The following is a 21,235-nucleotide window of genomic DNA, read 5'->3' on the forward strand; positions in this document are numbered from 1 at the left end:
TTGTGGACAGTCTAAGGCACACCTGTGCACTAATCATGGTGTCTAATCAGCATCTTGATATGGCACACCTGTGAGGTGGGATGGATTATCTCAGCAAAGGAGAAGTGCTCACTATCACAGATTTAGACTGGTTTGTGAACAATATTTGAGGGAAATGGTGATATTGTGTATGTGGAAAAAGTTTTAGATCTTTGAGTTCATCTCATACAAAATGGGAGCAAAACCAAAAGTGTTGCGTTTATATTTTTGTTGAGTGTAGTAGTGTGGCATTCAGTCAGTGAGTTCATCAATTCTTTGGAAAATACAGGTATGAATCAGGTGTCCCTTATTTAAGGATGAAGCCAGCACCTGTTGAACATGCTTTTCTCTTTGAAAGCTTGAGGAAAATGGGACGTTCAAGACATTGTTCAGAAGAAGAGCGTAGTTTGATTAAAAAGTTGATTGGAGAGGGGAAAACTTATACGCAGGTGCAAAAAATTATAGGCTTATAATTATAAGAAAACAGAAAACAACCATCAAAATGAATAGAAGAATAACCAGAATGGCAAAGGCTCACCCATTGATCAACTCCAGGATGATCAAAGACAGTCTGGAGTTACCTGTAAGTGCTGTGACAGTTAGAAGACGCCTGTGTGAAGCTAATTTATTTGCAAGAATCCCCCCCAAAGTCCCTCTGTTAAATAAAAGACATGTGCAGAAGAGGTTACAATTTACCGAAGAACACATCAACTGGCCTAAAGTGAAATGGAGGAATATTTTGTGGACTGATGAGAGTAAAATTGTTCTTTTTGGGTCAAAGGGCCGCAGACCGTTTGTGAGACGACCCCCAAACTCTGAATTCAAGCCACAGTTCACAGTGAAGACAGTGAAGCATGGTGGTGCAAGCATCATATGGGCATGTTTCTCCTACTATGGTGTTGGGCCTATATATCACATACCAGGTATCATGGATCAGTTTGGACATGTCAAAATACTTGAAGAGGTCATGTTGCCTTATGCTGAAGAGGACATGCCCTTGAAATGGGTGTTTCAACAAGACAGTGACCCCAAGCACACTAGTAAACCAGAAAAATCTTGGTTCCAAACCAACAAAATTAATGCCTCACAGATGTGAAAAAATCATGAAAAACTGTGGTTATACAACTAAATACTAGTTTAGTGATTCACAGGATTGATAAAAAAGCAGTTTGAACATAATAGTTTTGAGTTTGTAGCGTCAACAGCAGATGCTATTATTATTGTGAACACCGCCTTTTCTACTTTTTTTTACAAATAGCCCAATTTCATAGCCTTAAGAGTGTGCATATCATGAAAGCTTGGTCTTGTTGGATTTGTGAGAATCTACTGAATCTACTGGTACCTTGTTTCCCATGTAACAATAAGAAATATACTCAAAACATGGATTAATCTTTTTAGTCACATAGCACTACTATTATTCTGAACACTACTGTATGTGCCATATTATATGGGCATGTCATAATCAGAACTGTTGAGTTGCCATGGCAACCCCGCCTGTGTGTGTCTATCTGCCTCTGTGTGTGTACTGCTGTTGTTCCCAGTCTGTAGTATCTGCTCCTGCGTGTTCTTGTAAATAAATATGGTTTTCGCAAAGGACATGTTGAACCAAAATCATAACAATTAAGTTTTAGGCTGTTTGTCACCATCTGATGATACACCAGGATTACTTTGTGCACTTCCGTGACCGGTTTCAAACTATAAAAAATTTAGTCTTCGTCATAAGTCGTCATAGTTACCTTCAAGTGCACTGACACATTAAGGGCCCTATCTTCCACATGGTACATTGCTAGTTTCCAACTTACATAGTTCTCATTTTCATGGCCACCACCACATTGTGGAAGTAGCAAACATATCTGTGTTCATAGTCCACACAGAGATACACATTAGAGCATCAAACTATGAACTGAACCCAAAAGTTTAAAAAGAAAATATAAGTCAACACCTCTGGAAAAACACAAAACTTTAATGGCCCTTTCTCTTAACCACTTTTTTAATGCTTAGTTTTTTCCTCTTGAGGTTTGCAAGTGAGCTATACCAAGATGGGGCCACCGGATGGTCCAGGAGCACCAGTGGGGGCTGCGGTTCGAGCGGAAGAAGATGGAGGAGAAGCTGATCTGTGTCACCTCAGGGAGCATTAGTGGCTCCTCCCATGTTTGATTTGCTTGTGCGTTTTGCCACTTACAGATCTGTATCTTGACCAGAAAATCTCTCACGCGAGTCCACTTCTTAAACAACAACACGTAGGCTTGTCCAGATAAGGTGCCCTGGCAGGAATAATCTTCAACTACTGCAAACTGAACTCAGCATTCAGCCTGTAAAGCTTTAACCATCCAATCAGATCTGGCCACCAGTAACCTCAGTCTGTCTGATGACTGGATCAGTTCCTTTCCACTGTAAAAAGACAAACAAAAAAAAAAAGGAGAGGAAGAGACACCAGTGAATGAACAAACTCGAGTGAGACGTGTCTTATCAAGTTAATTAAGGTTGTGCGCTTCAGTTATTCATACCGCTGGTAGTCCTTTCCAAATAGGCTGAATCTGTTCACAGCCAGGATACGGTCTCCTGGAACCAGATTCGTCCGGGACCACTGCTCGGATAAAGACACCTTTCACCCTCAGCGAAGTGTCCTGGAAGACGAGGTGAAAAAGTCAGAATGGAAGAATCAAAACATGCTTTAGTGTCTGCTCCTTTCTCTGCCCCTGACCAAGGCAGCGGCTCTACATCTGGAGTTCGTGCATGGGTGCCGTGGCTGTGGCTGCACACTGCCCCTAGTGGTTGGATTGTGTTTAACTGTAATTAGGATGGTTTAAAGCAGAGGACAAGTTTTGTTGTATGTATACGAGGTCTGTTAGAAAAGTATCCGACCTTTTTATTTTTTGCAAAAACCATATGGATTTGAATCACGTGTGATTGCATCAGCCAAACTTGAACCTTCGTGCACATGCATGAGTTTTTTCATGCCTGTCGGTTGCGTCATTCGCCTGTGAGCAGGCTTTGTGTGAGCAGTGGTCCACCCCTCTCATCGTATTTCTATTGCGAATAAATGTCTGAACGATTTGGAGCTTTGCTGCATCAAATTTTTCCAGAAACTGTGAGAGACCTCCAGGTGGACACCATTCGGAAAATTCAGATGGCTTTCAGGGACGATTTTATGGGGATTACACAGATTAAGGAGTGCTCCAGCCAGTTTAAAGACCACCCACAGCGTCTGAGAGCGCGGTGCACTCCGAGCGCCGATCGACAGGCTGAAACAACCAGATCATTTCCAACGTGAAGGCTTTGTTGATCCGGGACGTCGTCTGACTTCCACAAAAATGGCAGAAGACGTGGACATCAAGACTTTTTCGGCACATTCCACTGTTATAGGAGAATTCCTCCGCACGTCTGTCTCAATGTGCCGAAAAAGTGCAGATGTCCATGTCTTCCGCAATTCCTGTGGAAGTCAGATGACGTCCCGGATCAACACAGCATCCACTGTGGAAATGAACGGCACATTTCACTGTTACGGGAGTTGTTGTCATGGAAAGAGGAGCGGAGGAATTCCACGAGAGAGAAGGGGAATGAAAGTCAGTAGAAGCAAGACTGAGTACATGTGTGTGAATGAGAGGGAGCCCAGTGGAATAGTGCAGTTACAAGGAGTAGAAGTGGTGAAAGTAGATGAGTTTAAATATACTCAACAAAAATATAAACGCAACACTTTTGGTTTTGCTCCCATTTTGTATGAGATGAACTCAAAGATCTAAAACTTTTTCCACATACACAATATCACCAGTTCCCTCAAATATTGTTCACAAACCAGTCTAAATCTGTGATAGTGAGCACTTCTCCTTTGCTGAGATAATCCATCCCACCTCACAGGTGTGCCATATCAAGATGCTGATTAGACACCATGATTAGTGCACAGGTGTGCCTTAGACTGCCCACAATAAAAGGCCACTCTGAAAGGTGCAGTTTTGTTTTATTGGGGTGGGGGGGATACCAGTCAGTATCTGGTGTGACCACCACTTGCCTCATGCAGTGCAACACATCTCCTTCGCATAGAGTTGATCAGGTTGTCAATTATGGCCTGTGGAATGTTGGTCCACTCCTCTTCAATGGCTGTGCGAAGTTGCTGGATATTGGCAGGAACTGGTACACGCTGTCGTATACGCCGGTCCAGAGCATCCCAAACATGCTCAATGGGTGACATGTCCGGTGAGTATGCCGGCCATGCAAGAACTGGGACATTTTCAGCTTCCAAGAATTGTGTACAGGTCCTTGCAACATGGGGCCGTGCATTATCCTGCTGCAACATGAGGTGATGTTCTTGGATGTATGGCACAACAATGGGCCTCAGGATCTCATCACGATATCTCTGTGCATTCAAAATGCCATCAATAAAATGCACCTGTGTTCTTCGTCCATAACAGACGCCTGCCCATACCATAACCCCACCGCCACCATGGGCCACTCGATCCACAACATTGACATCAGAAAACCGCTCACCCACACGACGCCACACACGCTGTCTGCCATCTGCCCTGAACAGTGTGAACCGGGATTCATCCGTGAAGAGAACACCTCTCCAACGTGTCAAACGCCAGCAAATGTGAGCATTTGCCCACTCAAGTCGGTTACGACGACGAACTGGAGTCAGGTCGAGACCCCGATGAGGACGACGAGCATGCAGATGAGCTTCCCTGAGATGGTTTCTGACAGTTTGTGCAGAAATTCTTTGGTTATGCAAACCGATTGTTTCAGCAGCTGTCCGAGTGGCTGGTCTCAGACGATCTTGGAGGTGAACATGCTGGATGTGGAGGTCCTGGGCTGGTGTGGTTACACGTGGTCTGCGGTTGTGAGGCTGGTTGGATGTACTGCCAAATTCTCTGAAACGCCTTTAGAGATGGCTTATGGTAGAGAAATGAACATTCAATACACGAGCAACAACTCTGGTTGACATTCCTGCTGTCAGCATGCCAATTGCACGCTCCCTCAAATCTTGCGACATCTGTGGCATTGTGCTGTGTGATAAAACTGCACCTTTCAGAGTGGCCTTTTATTGTGGGCAGTCTAAGGCACACCTGTGCACTAATCATGGTGTCTAATCAGCATCTTGATATGGCACACCTGTGAGGTGGGATGGATTATCTCAGCAAAGGAGAAGTGCTCACTATCACAGATTTAGACTGGTTTGTGAACAATATTTGAGGGAAATGGTGATATTGTGTATGTGGAAAAAGTTTTAGATCTTTGAGTTCATCTCATACAAAATTGGAGCAAAACCAAAAGTGATGCGTTTATATTTTTGTTGAGTGTATTTGGGGTCAACTGTTCAAAGTAATGGAGAGTGTGGTAGAGAGGTGAAGAAGAGAGTGCAGGCAGGGTGGAGTGGGTGGAGAAAGGTGGCAGGAGTGATTTGTGACCGAAGAATATCAGCAAGAGTGAAGGGGAAAGTTTACAAAACAGTAGTGAGACCAGCTATGTTGTATGGTTTAGAGACAGTGGCACTAACAAAAAGACAGGAGGCAGAGCTGAAGATGTTGAGATTCTCTTTGGGAGTGACAAGAATGGACAAGATTAGGAATGAACATATCAGAGGGACAGCTCAGGTGGGATGGTTTGGAGACAAAGTCAGAGAGGCGAGATTGAGATGGTTTGGACATGTGCAGAGGAGGGACCCAGGGTATATAGGGAGAAGGATGCTGAGGATGGAGCCACCAGGCAGGAGGAGAAGAGGGAGACCAAAGAGGAGGTTCATGGATGTGCTGAGAGAGGACATGCAGGTGGTTGGTGTGACAGAGGAAGATACAGAGGACAGGTGAGATGGAAACGATTGATCTGCTGTGGCGGGAACAGCCGAAAGACAAAGAAGAAGAAAATACTTTTGTATTTAACGCCTGTACTGGAGATCTTCCTCTGGGGTCTGACATCTTCATATTTATATGAATTCGACCCGACTGCCAGAAAGAAACGGAGCTTCAGCAGGAACTTTGTGGGACTGGAACTGTGGTGCCAACCCACACCGTAAGGGAGAAACAGGCAAATTTGAGGTATTTTTCATAAACACCCAGGGCTAGAGTCGATGTTACGAGCACAGACAGAAAATAAGTAGTATTTCTGTAACTTAAAGTGGATATGACACATAAAGACAACATAGTCTTATTACATGTAACAAAGGTTATATAATTCGGTCAACCTAAGCATTTTGAGAAGATGGACATGGTTCTCCCGTTATATACAACACTGAACGTCCCGCCACTGAAAAATGTGCATGCCCTGTGACCACCTTCCCACTGAGCACCAAGGCTGAAATACGTCACTACGTGTAGACCGTATCGGCTCGCGCGCCTGGCGGCCGTTGTTTACACATTTTTTAGCGGCAGAAACTTTGATTAAACACAGCTCTCAGGGACGTGTTTGTCGATATGCCTGACCAGTGTGTCGCAGCATATTGCACAAACACAAGGGCAAAAGGTTTTAGCCTCTTCAAGTCCAGGCAGACTGATCGAAAGCCGCGGTGTTGTGCGATGCACGAAATGTCCGGCTGCCGCTCGCACACCCGCATTTGCTCCCGACAGCAGACACTTTCCTCTACCGTCTGCATGTTCTCGCACCACTCACAGGAACACATAAAATGTCAACCCCAAATAATATGTTCACAATAATCTTGAAATGGTCAAGGAACTTGTAAAAATAGTGCAATACGGAGTAAACACGGTGGCAGCATGTTCACTGTTGTTTTCAGCGATCTTTTTCGAAACTTCGTCGTTTATTTCCTATTCTTTCGTGAAAATAACGTAACTAAACATGGATGAATGCAATGCCAGGCACTCGAAAACGGCAAAAACCTGAAGGTAATGACGGTGGTCCGCAAGTAGTAGCTACACTATCACAGCTCCGGAACAATAACAAAGGTAGTAAACAGATGCTAGAATCGAAAATGCTATAATTATAGTGTTATAAACAGCAGCAACAAAAATCAAAGCCTCCCTTACCATTCCATATTCTGCGGCCTTTCAAAATCCTTCGGAATTGGCACGTCTCTTGCCTCTACTTCAGCTCCGCCATAAGCTCCATCGGCATTATTTTCCAGAATGCTCCTGGTTTGAATGTTCGTCCGAAAGATACGGTTCCAATCTGTAGGGTCTAATCACTGCTGTGACATCCTCAGGATCCGAGTCAGTCTCGATTTCCCTCACAGAAATAATCCACACTTGAAGAGTCAGAAAAGTTCTCGATCTCATCAGTGTCCATGCTGAGGTCCATCTGTTCCTGTCAATCGAACAGACAAAGACGGGATTCTACACTTTGTGATGTCATGGCATCACGTGACCGCTGATGGAACGTGCTTTCCAAGAAACACACTTTGAGAAGCTGTACAAACTTTATTTCTCAGTGATAATGATTAAAACCACTTTCAGCTTACTATACTATATGTATATTTTGATATTTGTATCAGTTTTACCTAATTTTTTAGGTGTCATATCCACTTTAAGTCACAACTAGGACTGCAAAGAGTTGGAAAATTTACAGTAAATTTTAGAAAAAAATTCTAGAAACTTTCCATGTGATGTTACACTCGGGAATTTTGGTAACTTTGACAATTTGTTTAAACAATATGCAATATTCCAAGGTGGCAACTTTCCATGCGAATTACCAAGAATATTTGGGAATTATCAGGTTTGACAGGCAAGACGGGCTGAAAACAAATGCAGGACGCAGGTACACAGCTCAGTGGAGTTAAGGCGTTTACTCGGTAAACAGGCTGGAGTCGGTACACAGATAGGCAGTCCAAAAAGAGCAACAGTAACAAAAACATCAGGCTTAGGCGTGGTCGAGGTACACAGGCAGGTAGTCAAAAAACATGATGAGGCAAACGAAGCAAGGCAAGGAAATACAAGAAACAGTGCTGGAAAGAGGCACAAGGCACTACAATCTGGTGAGGGAGTAAGGCACAATGGGGAGCTTAAATACACCCAGGTGATGAGGGGCAGATAGAGAACAGGTGTGCATGGAACACACCAGAAGGAGGGCGTGGCCAGACAGAGGGAAACACCCACCACCAAGAGCCAGCAGAGACAGAAAAGAACAGGACAGACAGACCCAAACAGAAAAAACCCCAGCAAGAGAATAAACAAAATGTAACTGAAAAACAAAGCCAAGAAATAAAAGTTGGCAAAACCCAAATCTTGACAGGAATTAATGGGAATTTATACAAATTAATGGCGCTAAAATGGAAACTTGGGTTAATTTACACAAACCGTATTATATACAAACAAACAATTTTGTCATAAGTAGACATGCATGCAAACATTTCTAAAAGTTTTTAATATAGATAGATAGATAGATAGATAGAGAGAGAGAGAGAGAGAGAGAGAGAGAGAGAGAGAGAGAGATGTAGGGCAGTTCCTTGTCTTGGTCAATAGATGGCAACGTTGTATTACTTCTGCCCGCAAGGGGATTGGTGATTGTGGCCATTTGTCCTTACAGGCCACCGTACTTGAAAGTAGTTGGCTCCATGCGCACCAGTTTTTTTTTATGTATTTGTTACTTGAAAGGTAAGCACACTGGGCCTCATGTATCAAAGTTGCGCACTTGTGGCGTAAATTTACGGTGTAAATTTGAAGTACACCAAAGTTGTATCAAGCAGTGCATACCTGCCCATTTCCGGCGTACAGCTGACGTGATCTTGATAAATGCGGCGGGTGAAAACAATCGTAATTATAATAAACATGCCCATAAATATTCAGACTCCGCTTCAGACACACCCTCATTTCACGACATGGAAGCCAAGAAGACGGCAATGAAAAAGAACTCCACCAATCACGATGCGTGCCAATAGAGCGTCAAAAGCGGCTGTCGTATTAATTGTTTTGTAGTATATAATCAATAAAGTGTTACAGTGGTCCCTCGTTTATCGCAGGAGTTACGTTCTAAAAATAGCCCATAATACGCGAAACTGCGACGTAGTCAGCGTTATTTTTTACAATTATTATAGACGTTTCAAAGCTGTAAAACCACTTTATACACTTTCTCAATCAGGCATGAACATTTTCTCACTTTTCTCTTGTGTGTAAACACTCTCAAAGTTCAAACCATAGTAGGAAAATAATACCAAACTGTTTTCAGGCCCAAACATTTGTTTGAGAAATAAAAATAGAACGTTTTCCTATAAATAATTATGATGGCTTTTAGAACTAACGAATTTAATTTTAACGATCAACGTACGAGGTTGGACACATAAGAAATTATTAATAGTGACTGACCAGTATTTCACAGTTCCACTGATCGCACCTCTAGGGGTGGTGGCCAAGTGGTTAATGCGCTTGGTTTCAGTGCAGAAGGTTCCGGGTTCAAATCCCACCCCTGCCACATTTCTCCATGTAAGGTGGAGTTGCGTCAGGAAGGGCATCCGGCGTAAAACCTGTGCCAAATCAACTTGCAGATCCACCTTGGATTTGCTGTGGCAACCCCGAGTGCAAACAAGGGAGCAGCTGAAGGGACTTACTTTTTACTGATCGCACCTCTGCGTCCTGACGCTGCGCCTTTTTCCACTCACACCTGGCTGCAGGTGTCTGTTGAGTATGAGTAGTTGTTGGCGCTCTTTTTTCTTCTGGGCGAGAAGATTCTTATAAACAGACACGCAGACCACAATGCACTGTAAAAAAAGGCATGCAAAACTGGACTAAAAAAATCCGTGAAAGGTTAACGGCGTTATAGTGAGGGACCACTGTATTCTCTTTTCATATGTCAATAATTCTTGACGTGGATATTTGCTCCCTCAATTAATAAGACACGCCTAATTTTTCAGATTTCTTTATTCTTAAAATGTATTTCTTTATTTATTTTATTGTGACAAACGAATGGAGATGACACAACCTGATTGCAGCACGGACGAAGGGAATAACAACACTACAGTTGTAATTATCAATTTCATTGTCTAAAACGATCACACCACATAAAGTTAAGCTCAGCTGCTCTGGCTCCAGGCTCTGGAGAAAAAGGTGAGCAGCACTTTCTTTGCGGTCAGCACTGTGGCCACGGATCGTGCTCGAGACCAACAATCCCACAAAAGCGGGATTTGTATTGATTATTATGTAGTATAATCAGGAAAGTGTTATTTATGTAACATATGCATTGATTTGTATAATGGCACTGTTTATCATGTTGATCAGTTTCATTTTTATGTGGATTCCAGTGCTGGTTCATTTTGGTGTATAATTTACACCACCTCTCGACCTGGTGTATATTTTCAGCACAGTGTACGCCAACGACCACATTGATAAATGGCAAGTAGCAGCCGTTTTGGCGTACACCCCATATACGCTCAAATATCGCCGTACACACGTTGATACATGAAGCCCAATGTGAATTGCTCTGTCTGGTAAAGCTGAATATTTGGACTAAAAATAGTTGAAAGGTTTGTGTGTTTCCTCTGCACGTCTGTCTCAATGTGCCAAAAAAGTGCTGATGTCCACGTGTTTTCACAATTCCTGTGCTAGTCAGACGACGTCCCAGATAAAACACAGCGTCCAGTTTGGAAATGAACGGCACATTCCACTGTTACAGGAGTTTTTGTCATGGAAAGAGGAGCAGAGGCTTCGCGCGTCACGGCGGTGCCGCATGGTGCACAGCAACGCCGTGATGAAGCCTCACAGGACATGTTCTGGCATGTCCAGGCACATCCACAATTTCTCGGATAATCACTCGATGGAAAAACCACTGACAGCTGTCTGAACGCCATCTCAAAGCCGTCCTGTGAGACCAAAACGGAGGTGGTTTTGTCTCGCTCCAGTAGCGAATCCATCGTGACGCGCGAAGCCTCCGCTCGGCTTTCCATGACAAAATCTCTTGTTAAAAGTGAAATCTGCCGGAAAATGGTCGATGTCCAGCTCTTGTGATAACCAGAGAAATGGCACACGATGGTCACAGATCCAGACAGCCATCCGTTTAGAAATGAAATGGTCGTTCAGCCTGTTGATGGTGGCTTCGGAGCACGGCGCGCCCCACAGCCGCTGGGGGCCGTCCTTAAAGAGACAGTAACACTCCTTATTCTCTACCAAGCCTGTAACATTTTCACCAAAAGCCAGATAAATTTTTCTAATGGTTTCCAGCTGCCAGTCTCTAACAGTTTCTGAAAAAATTCTGATGGAAAAAAAGCCCAAATCATTCCACCATTTCCTGACAATGAAACAATGACGAGGGGGCTGGACCACTCCTCACTCAAAGCCTGCTTACAGACGAATGGTGCAACCGACAGGCATGGAAAAACTCATGCATGCGCACGAGGGTTCAAGCTTGTCTGACGCAATCACACGTGATTCAAATCCATATGGTTTTTGAAAAAAATAATAAGGTCGGATACTTTTCTAACAGACCTCATATACTCAACAAAAATATAAACGCAACACTTTTGGTTTTGCTCCCATTTTGTATGAGATGAACTCAAAGATCTAAAACTTTTTCCACATACACAATATCACCATTTCCCTCAAATATTGTTCACAAACCAGTCTAAATCTGTGATAGTGAGCACTTCTCCGTTGCTGAGATAATCCATCCCACCTCACAGGTGTGCCATATCAGGATGCTGATTAGACACCATGATTAGTGCACAGGTGTGCCTTAGACTACCCACAATAAAAGGCCACTCTGAAAGGTGCAGTTTTGTTTTATTGGGGGGGATACCAGTCAGTATCTGGTGTGACCACCATTTGCCTCATGCAGTGCAACACATCTCCTTCGCATCATCCGTGAAGAGAACACCTCTCCAACGTGCCAAACGCCAGCGAATGTGAGCATTTGCCCACTCAAGTCGGTTACGACGATGAACTGGAGTCAGGTCGAGACCCCGATGAGGACGATGAGCATGCAGATGAGCTTCCCTGAGACGGTTTCTGACAGTTTGTGCAGAAAGTCTTTGGTTATGCAAACCGATTGTTTCAGCAGCTGTCCGAGTGGCTGGTCTCAGACGATCTTGGAGGTAAACATGCTGGATGTGGAGGTCCTGGGCTGGTGTGGTTACACGTGGTCTGCGGTTGTGAGGCTGGTTGGATGTACTGCCAAATTCTCTGAAACGACTTTGGAGACGGCTTATGGTAGAGACATGAACATTCAATACACGAGCAACAGCTCTGGTTGACATTCCTGCTGTCAGCATGCCAACTGCATGTTCCCTCAAATCTTGCGACATCTGTGGCATTGTGCTGTGTGATAAAACTGCACCTTTCAGAGTGGCCTTTTATTGTGGGCAGTCTAAGGCACACCTGTGCACTAATCATGGTGTCTAATCAGCATCCTGATATGGCACACCTGTGAGGTGGGATGGATTATCTCAGCAAAGGAGAAGTGCTCACTATCACTGATTTAGACTGGTTTATGAACAATATTTGAGAGAAATGGTGATATTGTGTATGTGGAAAAAGTTTTAGATCTTTGAGTTCATCTCATACAAAATGGGAGCAAAACCAAAAGTGTTGCGTTTATATTTTTGTTGAGTGTATATATATATATAAAATTACATTTTTGACTTTGATTTTTTGTGAGTAGACCTTTAAGTGATTATTTCATTGAACAACAGAAAAATATATAACTCAATGCTAAAATACCTTCAGTCGTATGAGCATAAAAACAGGGACCGGAATGTGATCTTTTGACCTCTTAAAATAGGTCAAGGTTAGCCATCTTTGAACTTGTCCAAGGTTTGTGTCCCAAGAATGTTCTCTGTGAATTTAAAGACCCTGGCAGTAAGAGGACTGGACTTATGCTGAGCACAGACAGATGGATGGAAAGACGGACGCAAAGTCTTCAATACCTGATGGCTGTATTTTGGCCTCGGGTTAAAAAACATGAATATTGAATGAATAAAATAAACCCATGTATGGTCGTCTGTAATGTGCAGGATTCTAGAAATTATCTGTGCAAATGACGGGGAACATTCCTGTAATTTTGCAACCCAAAGTCAAACCCTTTCTGCTGCCACAAAGAAATTCATCTCATTCATGTCATCTGGATGTCTATTCGTCACGTTTCAGATTTCAGCTTTGACATCTGAATTCACTCACCTTCGCATCAACCAGAGCAAGACCAAGTCCTTGTTCCCCCTGCTTCAGTTCCAGACTAAAAATCTCATCGCCGTCGTGTTCCACCTCCTGCTCTTCTTCTTCTTCTTCTTTAAGCTCCATGATCTTTGTCATGCTGCTGCCATCCGACTTCAGGCGATCGACTGTCAGTGCAGAAAAGCTTCCAAACACTAACCCACCTGAGGGAGGGGATCAAAGATCACATTCAGGGGCACTGAAGAACAGAGGAACAGAGGAGAAACTTCAACATTTAACATCTTTCTACCTTCATCTTGAGCATCGACACCAGACGACCGGCGAAGCAGCTCATTTTGGGGGGTGTTGGGTGGAGTAAGGAAACAGGAAGGGTCAAAAACTGACCCCCTCTTCTCAGGGGCGTCAGACTCTTCAGTCTGCTTCTGGAGGTCTCTGAGCTTCTGGGACAAAAGGAGTGCAGCACAGGAGCCAAACTCATTCGGGGGGTGAGTGGAGGAAGGAGGACAGAACGGTGATGGGGGTGACGGGGGTGAGGCAGCAGGAACTGGAGATAAGACAACCTCCACTGCTGGTGCATCTGAGGGGTCCAGGCCGTGTTTTTGCAGGACTTCCATCGGTTTGGGCTCCATGATGGGAACAGTGCTACCCTTCAAGATGAACAGCATTAAAACAAGGATCATCAGCTGCATGCAAAACACGCAACAACAGGGGGAAAAAAGGACAGCCCCCCCACACACACACAAACAAAGTTTCTGGTTTAACTGTTTTTTTTTTTTGTTTTTTTTGTTACCTGTGCTTCCTCACTAGTGATGCTGACCGTTTCAGACGGTGAGTTACAGAGATCGGAGATAAAATCTTTGAGCACATCCAGCTGGTCCCTCAACGCCGAGTCCATTATGGACTTTCTCAGCAGGAACTGGTAACCTCCGTCCGGCAGAACCACAGTGTGATGGCTGTCAAAACTCAGCAGGATGTCAGCTGAGGACAGAAGAACGGATTAATTTCAAAGTTAAAGCTATTTTTTTTTATTATTATTTAAAGCTGTTTTTTAATTTTTTTTAATTACTTAAAGTATCAATTATCTGAAAATTGTCTTTATAGTGTTAAATAATTGAATTTTGCAAAACTATATATATATATATATATATGTGTGTGTGTGTGTGTGTGTGTGTGTGTGTGTGTGTGTGTGTGTGTGTATGTATACAGTATATTCAACAAGTTTTGTTACTCTGCAATTTATATAGTAACATGAGAGTTAACAATATTTTAATAATGATGAATTTAGTAACGAGGAAAACTTGTTCATATTCCTATTAAAACATATATATATATATATATATATATATATATATATATATATATATATATATATATATAATTATTTTTCTTTCAGATAAAAAATCTGCAGCATTTTTTTAAATAAAATGATTTAGCCTATAGTAAAAAGTGCAGGAATATACAGAGTGGCAGTTTGTTGATTTGTCACCAGTGTTGTGAGCGGCGGCTTGGTCGTGTTGAGACGGCGCCCACGCGTGTCTGCAGGGAGACGAGGGTCCGTACAGACTCAGCAGGTGGTTCAGCTGGGCCAGACTCAGGGCCGGATACCTGGACCGCAAAGACGCCCAGCATGTCTGTAACGCACACAGACGCGGATTCACGACGAACCACAAAATAACATTTCTACGTCTGACCTTAGCTTCACAAAAATTAAACATCCCATGACAGACTTTTCCCCCCGACATTTACAATGCAGTAGTGTTTGACTGATTATACTGGAAGATATTCACTTTGTTAGCCACTAGGGGGCAGAAAAGAGGAAAAGACAAGGAATCCATATGGCTCACATGGAATCACATGCATTTGAAATGAACCCACATTTAATCAAACTATCTCTGTTTTCACATCTTTAAATGGTCACTTTTTAGGTTCTGACTGTTTATGGTCGCACACACGTGACCCGGCTCAGGTAGGACGTGCACATTCATGTGTTCACCTGCAGTAAAGTGTTTCTCGGTGTGGCCAGCAGACTGATAGCTGACGAGAGAGCTCGTGTTTGCTCCAAGGCCACTTCCCCCAGTCCAGACGCGTGAGCCCAGTCCAAGATCAGGTCAAGATGGACCCGCATGCGCACGCCTGTGGACCACTGGTAGAACCCGGGTTCAGAGCCTGTGCACATAATTATAATCAAGGGGAGGGGGAGATCACCTTGGTATCCACAGTGTTTTATTTGCAAGCATTGCTATTGTTCCTAATGGCCACTAGGGAGCAGTGCACTCTCAGTAACATATCTTTGTCTGCCTCCCTCCCTCTCTTCTGTCTTGCCTTCATCGTGTTTCCTTATTACCTTTTCCTTCTTTCTTTTCTCCAACATTTGTTTTGCCTCCTTCACTTCATCTTTCTTTTTCAACACTTGCCTTCCTTCCTTCCTTCTCTTACCATCTTTCCTCCTTTTCTTACTTCCTCACTTCATTCGCATTCTTCGTCCATCACTTCTAGTCATACTTTCTTTCATTTTCTCTCTCCCTCTGCCTCTCTCTTTTCCTTCCTTCCTTCTTTCCTTCCTTCCTTCTCTTACCATCTGCCCTCCTTTTCTTACTTCCTCACTTCATTCCCATTCTTCTTCCATCACTTCTAGTCATTCTTTCTTTGTGCCTCTCTTTTCCTTCCTTCCTTCCTTCCTTCTCTTACTATCTTCCCTCCTTTTCTTACTTCCTCACTTCATTCCCATTCTTCTTCCATCACTTCTAGTCATACTTTATTTCTTTCATTTTCTGTCTCCATCTGCGTCTCTTTTCCTTCCTTCCTTCGTTCCTTCCTTCGTGTCTGTCTGTCGTTGAGAAAGAAGTGAACTTCTGACTTTTCAGAAAACATGAGGCAGCTTCAGAAAAAAGTTTCAATACAGTAAATGCTAATGTATAAAAGTTTGGAAACAGCTTGTGTGAGTTTTCTGCTGTTAGCTATGGTGTACTACAAGGATCCACCCTGGGGCCTTTACTATATACACTTAAGCCAACACTTTTTGGACAATAATTACAATCTTTTAAAGCTGTATTGGAAAAAAAAAAGTTTTTTGTGTTTTTATTTGCAGTTTAAAATTTTATTTGCTATTTATCCTTGTCTAGTAGCTGGATTTTTATTTTACTTAACTTATTGCTAACTCCAGCTTTATGTTTCATTGCTGCAACTGTACACCCCAGAGAGTCATTCATGGTGAATATTAGCTGTAGAAATGAGGATGATGATGATGTTAAGGTGTTACCTCTCTCCATGAGTGAGTTGAAGAGCGAGGCATTGATGAAGTAGAACAGGTAGGCGAAGAGCTGAGCAGAAATCTGTGGGTGGAGCTGACAGTCCAAGAGTATTTGCTGAGTCTCAGATAAGACCTCCACAACCTCCTCAAGCTGACCAATATCCAGGACTGGATCCCTCTCAGTGGCACTGTGCTGGTCAGAAGGTTCCTTGAAGGGGTTGCAGTCCAAAAGACGAGGAAGGATGGGGTAGAGAACCTGATAAAACACAGACTGTTAGCAAGGGAAGTGTCCAAAATGACTCACATCCATGTGGAACTGGAGACAGTTGTCATCTTGTGGTGGACGTGCTGATCATTTGGACAAAATAAACCATGTAACCCTCTGACAGATTTCAGACCACCCATCATGTCTCTGAGACAACCAGAGATCCTGTGCCAGAGAATTCAGTTTTCAACATTTTAGTCAAAGGTCTTTGTTGCTCTTCTGTACCAGCCTGGAAAAACTATAGCTTTCTGCAGCCTAATTGCACACAGATGTCCTCCTTCACCTCCAGTCCTCCAGTCCCACTGAGCTACAGAGGCCAGCCATAGATCTAAAATCCTAAAATAATGTGACTGGCTAATGCGGGTTTGGCACAGCCAGGGAACAGGACTGCTGAGCGAACAGTTCTGAAGGAATCCACCCTGATGCAGATCGTTTTACATTCACAGCAGAACACGGCCAGAACCCCCGCACGAGGTGGTGGAACATTAAGTCAAATAATATTCCAGGGATTTCGGTTGGAAAATGTCACTCAGTTGGAGCTAAACTACAAACGCTGGATCCTGGAACATGCATCCATGGCACGTATTATTCCAAATTTGGGGGAGCTCAGGGGGGGTGCATTCATTACAAAAGATGAGTAAACACAAAGTCTGCCCACAAGATAAATACGTCTCTATTCATCACTGCGCGTCTCCAGTGGCTCCTTTTGTTTTTCCGTCCCGCAGCGATTACACTCACATCAGATCAAACCAACCCGGGTCTGAAGTGCACCAAAAGAGCTCATAATGGGTCTGGGGCTCAATTAGAAGCCCCTGTGACAAACAAACAAATAAAAAATGCCTTTTGAGGCTTTTTCCGCAATCTTGACCTCAAAGAGAGAAGGTCACAGCAGTAAAGTTGTAGAAGACGTTTTACTGGAAGATTTAGTTTTCATTTGGTCTGTTTGTTGTTGTAGAATTTAAATATAATTTTTACAATTAGAATTTTGATACATTTTTTGAAGGTGAACACAAACACACATCAAATATACATTTCCATGCCAGATTATATGCTATTATATGGTTTTGTTTCTGAGTCAATATCTAGAGAAACAATGATGGATGAATAAACAAAATAACATAAATAAGAAAAAATCCAAACGATCCAATTACCTTAAATAATTATAATATCCTCATCAGTGTCGTTTGCTCAAAGTGATGTAATCAAACTAGAACAAAATAGAATGGAGTAGAGCAGAGTAGAATAGAGTGGAGAGGAGTTAAATAGAGTGGAGTACATCAGAGTAGAGCGGAGTAGAGTAGATTGGAATAGAGTAGAGCAGAGTGGAATTAAGTAGATATAGTGGAGTATAGTGGAGACTGGAGTAGAGTAGAGTGAAGCGGAGTAGAGAGGTGTAGATTGGAATAGAGCAGAGTGGAATGTAGTAGATATAGTGGAGTATAGTGGAGACTGGAGTAGAGTAGAGTGAAGCGGAGTAGAGAGGTGTAGATTGGAATAGAGTAGAGTGGAATGAAGTAGATATAGTGGAGTATAGTGGAGACTGGAGTAGAGTAGAGTGAAGCGGAGTAGAGAGGTGTAGATTGGAATAGAGTAGAGTGGAATGAAGTAGATATAGTGGAGTATAGTGGAGACTGGAGTAGAGTAGAGTGAAGCGGAGTAGAGAGGTGTAGATTGGAATAGAGCAGAGTGGAATGAAGTAGATATAGTGGAGTATAGTGGAGACTGGAGTAGAGTAGAGTGAAGCGGAGTAGAGAGGTGTAGATTGGAATAGAGTAGAGTGGAATGAAGTAGATATCAATCAATCAATCAATCAATTTTTTTTATATAGCGCCAAATCACAACAAACAGTTGCCCCAAGGCGCTTTATATTGTAAGGCAAGGCCATACAATAATTATGTAAAACCCCAACGGTCAAAACGACCCCCTGTGAGCAAGCACTTGGCTATAGTGGGAAGGAAAAACTCCCTTTTAACAGGAAGAAACCTCCAGCAGAACCAGGCTCAGGGAGGGGCAGTCTTCTGCTGGGACTGGTTGGGGCTGAGGGAGAGAACCAGGAAAAAGACATGCTGTGGAGGGGAGCAGAGATCGATCACTAATGATTAAATGCAGAGTGGTGCATACAGAGCAAAAAGAGAAAGAAACAGTGCATCATGGGAACCCCCAGCAGTCTAAGTCTATAGCAGCATAACTAAGGGATGGTTCAGGGTCACCTGATCCAGCCCTAACTATAAGCTTTAGCAAAAAGGAAAGTTTTAAGCCTAATCTTAAAAGTAGAGAGGGTGTCTGTCTCCCTGATCTGAATTGGGAGCTGGTTCCACAGGAGAGGAGCCTGAAAGCTGAAGGCTCTGCCTCCCATTCTACTCTTAAAAACCCTAGGAACTACAAGTAAGCCTGCAGTCTGAGAGCGAAGCGCTCTATTGGGGTGATATGGTACTACGAGGTCCCTAAGATAAGATGGGGCCTGATTATTCAAAACCTTATAAGTAAGAAGAAGAATTTTAAATTCTATTCTAGAATTAACAGGAAGCCAATGAAGAGAGGCCAATATGGGTGAGATATGCTCTCTCCTTCTAGTCCCCGTCAGTACTCTAGCTGCAGCATTTTGAATTAACTGAAGGCTTTTTAGGGAACTTTTAGGACAACCTGATAATAATGAATTACAATAGTCCAGCCTAGAGGAAAAAAATGCATGAATTAGTTTTTCAGCATCACTCTGAGACAAGACCTTTCTGATTTTAGAGATATTGCGTAAATGCAAAAAAGCAGTCCTACATATTTGTTTAATATGCGCTTTGAATGACATATCCTGATCAAAAATGACTCCAAGATTTCTCACAGTATTACTAGAGGTCAGGGTAATGCCATCCACAGTAAGGATCTGGTTAGACACCATGTTTCTAAGATTTGTGGGGCCAAGTACAATAACTTCAGTTTTATCTGAGTTTAAAAGCAGGAAATTAGAGGTCATCCATGTCTTTATGTCTGTAAGACAATCCTGCAGTTTAGCTCATTGGTGTGTGTCCTCTGGCTTCATGGATAGATAAAGCTGGGTATCATCTGCGTAACAATGAAAATTTAAGCAATACCGTCTAATAATACTGCCTAAGGGAAGCATGTATAAAGTGAATAAAATTGGTCCTAGCACAGAACCTTGTGGAACTCCATAATTAACTTTAGTCTGTGAAGAAGATTCCCCATTTACATGAACAAATTGTAATCTATTAGACAAATATGATTCAAACCACTGCAACGCAGTGCCTTTAATACCTATGGCATGCTCTAATCTCTGTAATAAAATGTTATGGTCAACAGTATCAAAAGCAGCACTGAGGTCTAACAGAACAAGCACAGAGATGAGTCCACTGTCCGAGGCCATAAGAAGATCATTTGTAACCTTCACTAATGCTGTTTCTGTACTATGATGAATTCTAAAACCTGACTGAAACTCTTCAAATAGACCATTCCTCTGCAGATGATCAGTTAGCTGTTTTACAACTACCCTTTCAAGAATTTTTGAGAGAAAAGGAAGGTTGGAGATTGGCCTATAATTAGCTAAGATAGCTGGGTCAAGTGATGGCTTTTTAAGTAATGGTTTAATTACTGCCACCTTAAAAGCCTGTGGTACATAGCCAACTAACAAAGATAGATTGATCATATTTAAGATCGAAGCATTAAATAATGGTAGGGCTTCCTTGAGCAGCCTGGTAGGAATGGGGTCTAATAAACATGTTGATGGTTTGGATGAAGTAACTAATGAAAATAACTCAGACAGAACAATCGGAGAGAAAGAGTCTAACCAAATACCGGCATCACTGAAAGCAGCCAAAGATAACGATACGTCTTTGGGATGGTTATGAGTAATTTTTTCTCTAATAGTTAAAATTTTGTTAGCAAAGAAAGTCATGAAGTCATTACTAGTTAAAGTTAATGGAATACTCAGCTCAATAGAGCTCTGACTCTTTGTCAGCCTGGCTACAGTGCTGAAAAGAAACCTGGGGTTGTTCTTATTTTCTTCAATTAGTGATGAGTAGAAAGATGTCCTAGCTTTACGGAGGGCTTTTTTATAGAGCAACAGACTCTTTTTCCAGGCTAAGTGAAGATCTTCTAAGTTAGTGAGACGCCATTTCCTCTCCAACTTACGAGTTATCTGCTTTAAGCTACGAGTTTGTGAGTTATACCACGGAGTCAGGCACTTCTGATTTAAAGCTCTCTTTTTTAGAGGAGCTACAGCATCCAAAGTTGTCTTCAATGAGGATGTAAAACTATTGACGAGATACTCTATCTCACTTACAGAGTTTAGGTAGCTACTCTGCACTGTGTTGGTATATGGCATTAGAGAACATAAAGAAGGAATCATATCCTTAAACCTAGTTACAGCGCTTTCTGAAAGACTTCTAGTGTAATGAAACTTATTCCCCACTGCTGGATATAGTGGAGTATAGTGGAGATTGGAGTAGAGTAGAGTGAAGCAGAGTAGAGAGGTGTAGATTGGAATAGAGTAGAGTGGAATGAAGTAGATATAGTGGAGTATAGTGGAGACTGGAGTAGAGTAGAGTGAAGCGGAGTAGAGAGGTGTAGATTGGAATAGAGTAGAGTGGAATGAAGTAGATATAGTGGAGTATAGTGGAGATTGGAGTAGAGTAGAGTGAAGCGGAGTAGAGAGGT

General features: G+C 42.7%; 1 protein-coding gene across 1 annotated transcript in view; it reads right to left on the reverse strand.

Annotated features, from left to right (window-relative positions):
* Window positions 1-1,963: 1,963 nt before the first annotated feature.
* The window catches only part of si:ch211-176g6.2 (ras-associating and dilute domain-containing protein), a 50,292-nt gene continuing 31,020 nt past the window's right edge, over window positions 1,964-21,235 (reverse strand). The window contains 9 exon segments of the mRNA XM_034194204.1: window positions 1,964-2,409; window positions 2,526-2,594; window positions 2,596-2,645; window positions 13,062-13,258; window positions 13,345-13,702; window positions 13,846-14,033; window positions 14,542-14,686; window positions 15,049-15,221; window positions 16,315-16,561. Of these exon segments, the coding sequence (XP_034050095.1) occupies window positions 2,319-2,409; window positions 2,526-2,594; window positions 2,596-2,645; window positions 13,062-13,258; window positions 13,345-13,702; window positions 13,846-14,033; window positions 14,542-14,686; window positions 15,049-15,221; window positions 16,315-16,561 (1,518 nt within the window). The 3' untranslated portion in view covers window positions 1,964-2,318.

The sequence above is a fragment of the Thalassophryne amazonica genome, chromosome 18 (genome assembly GCF_902500255.1).
Source record: "Thalassophryne amazonica chromosome 18, fThaAma1.1, whole genome shotgun sequence".
NCBI lineage: Eukaryota > Metazoa > Chordata > Actinopteri > Batrachoidiformes > Batrachoididae > Thalassophryne > Thalassophryne amazonica.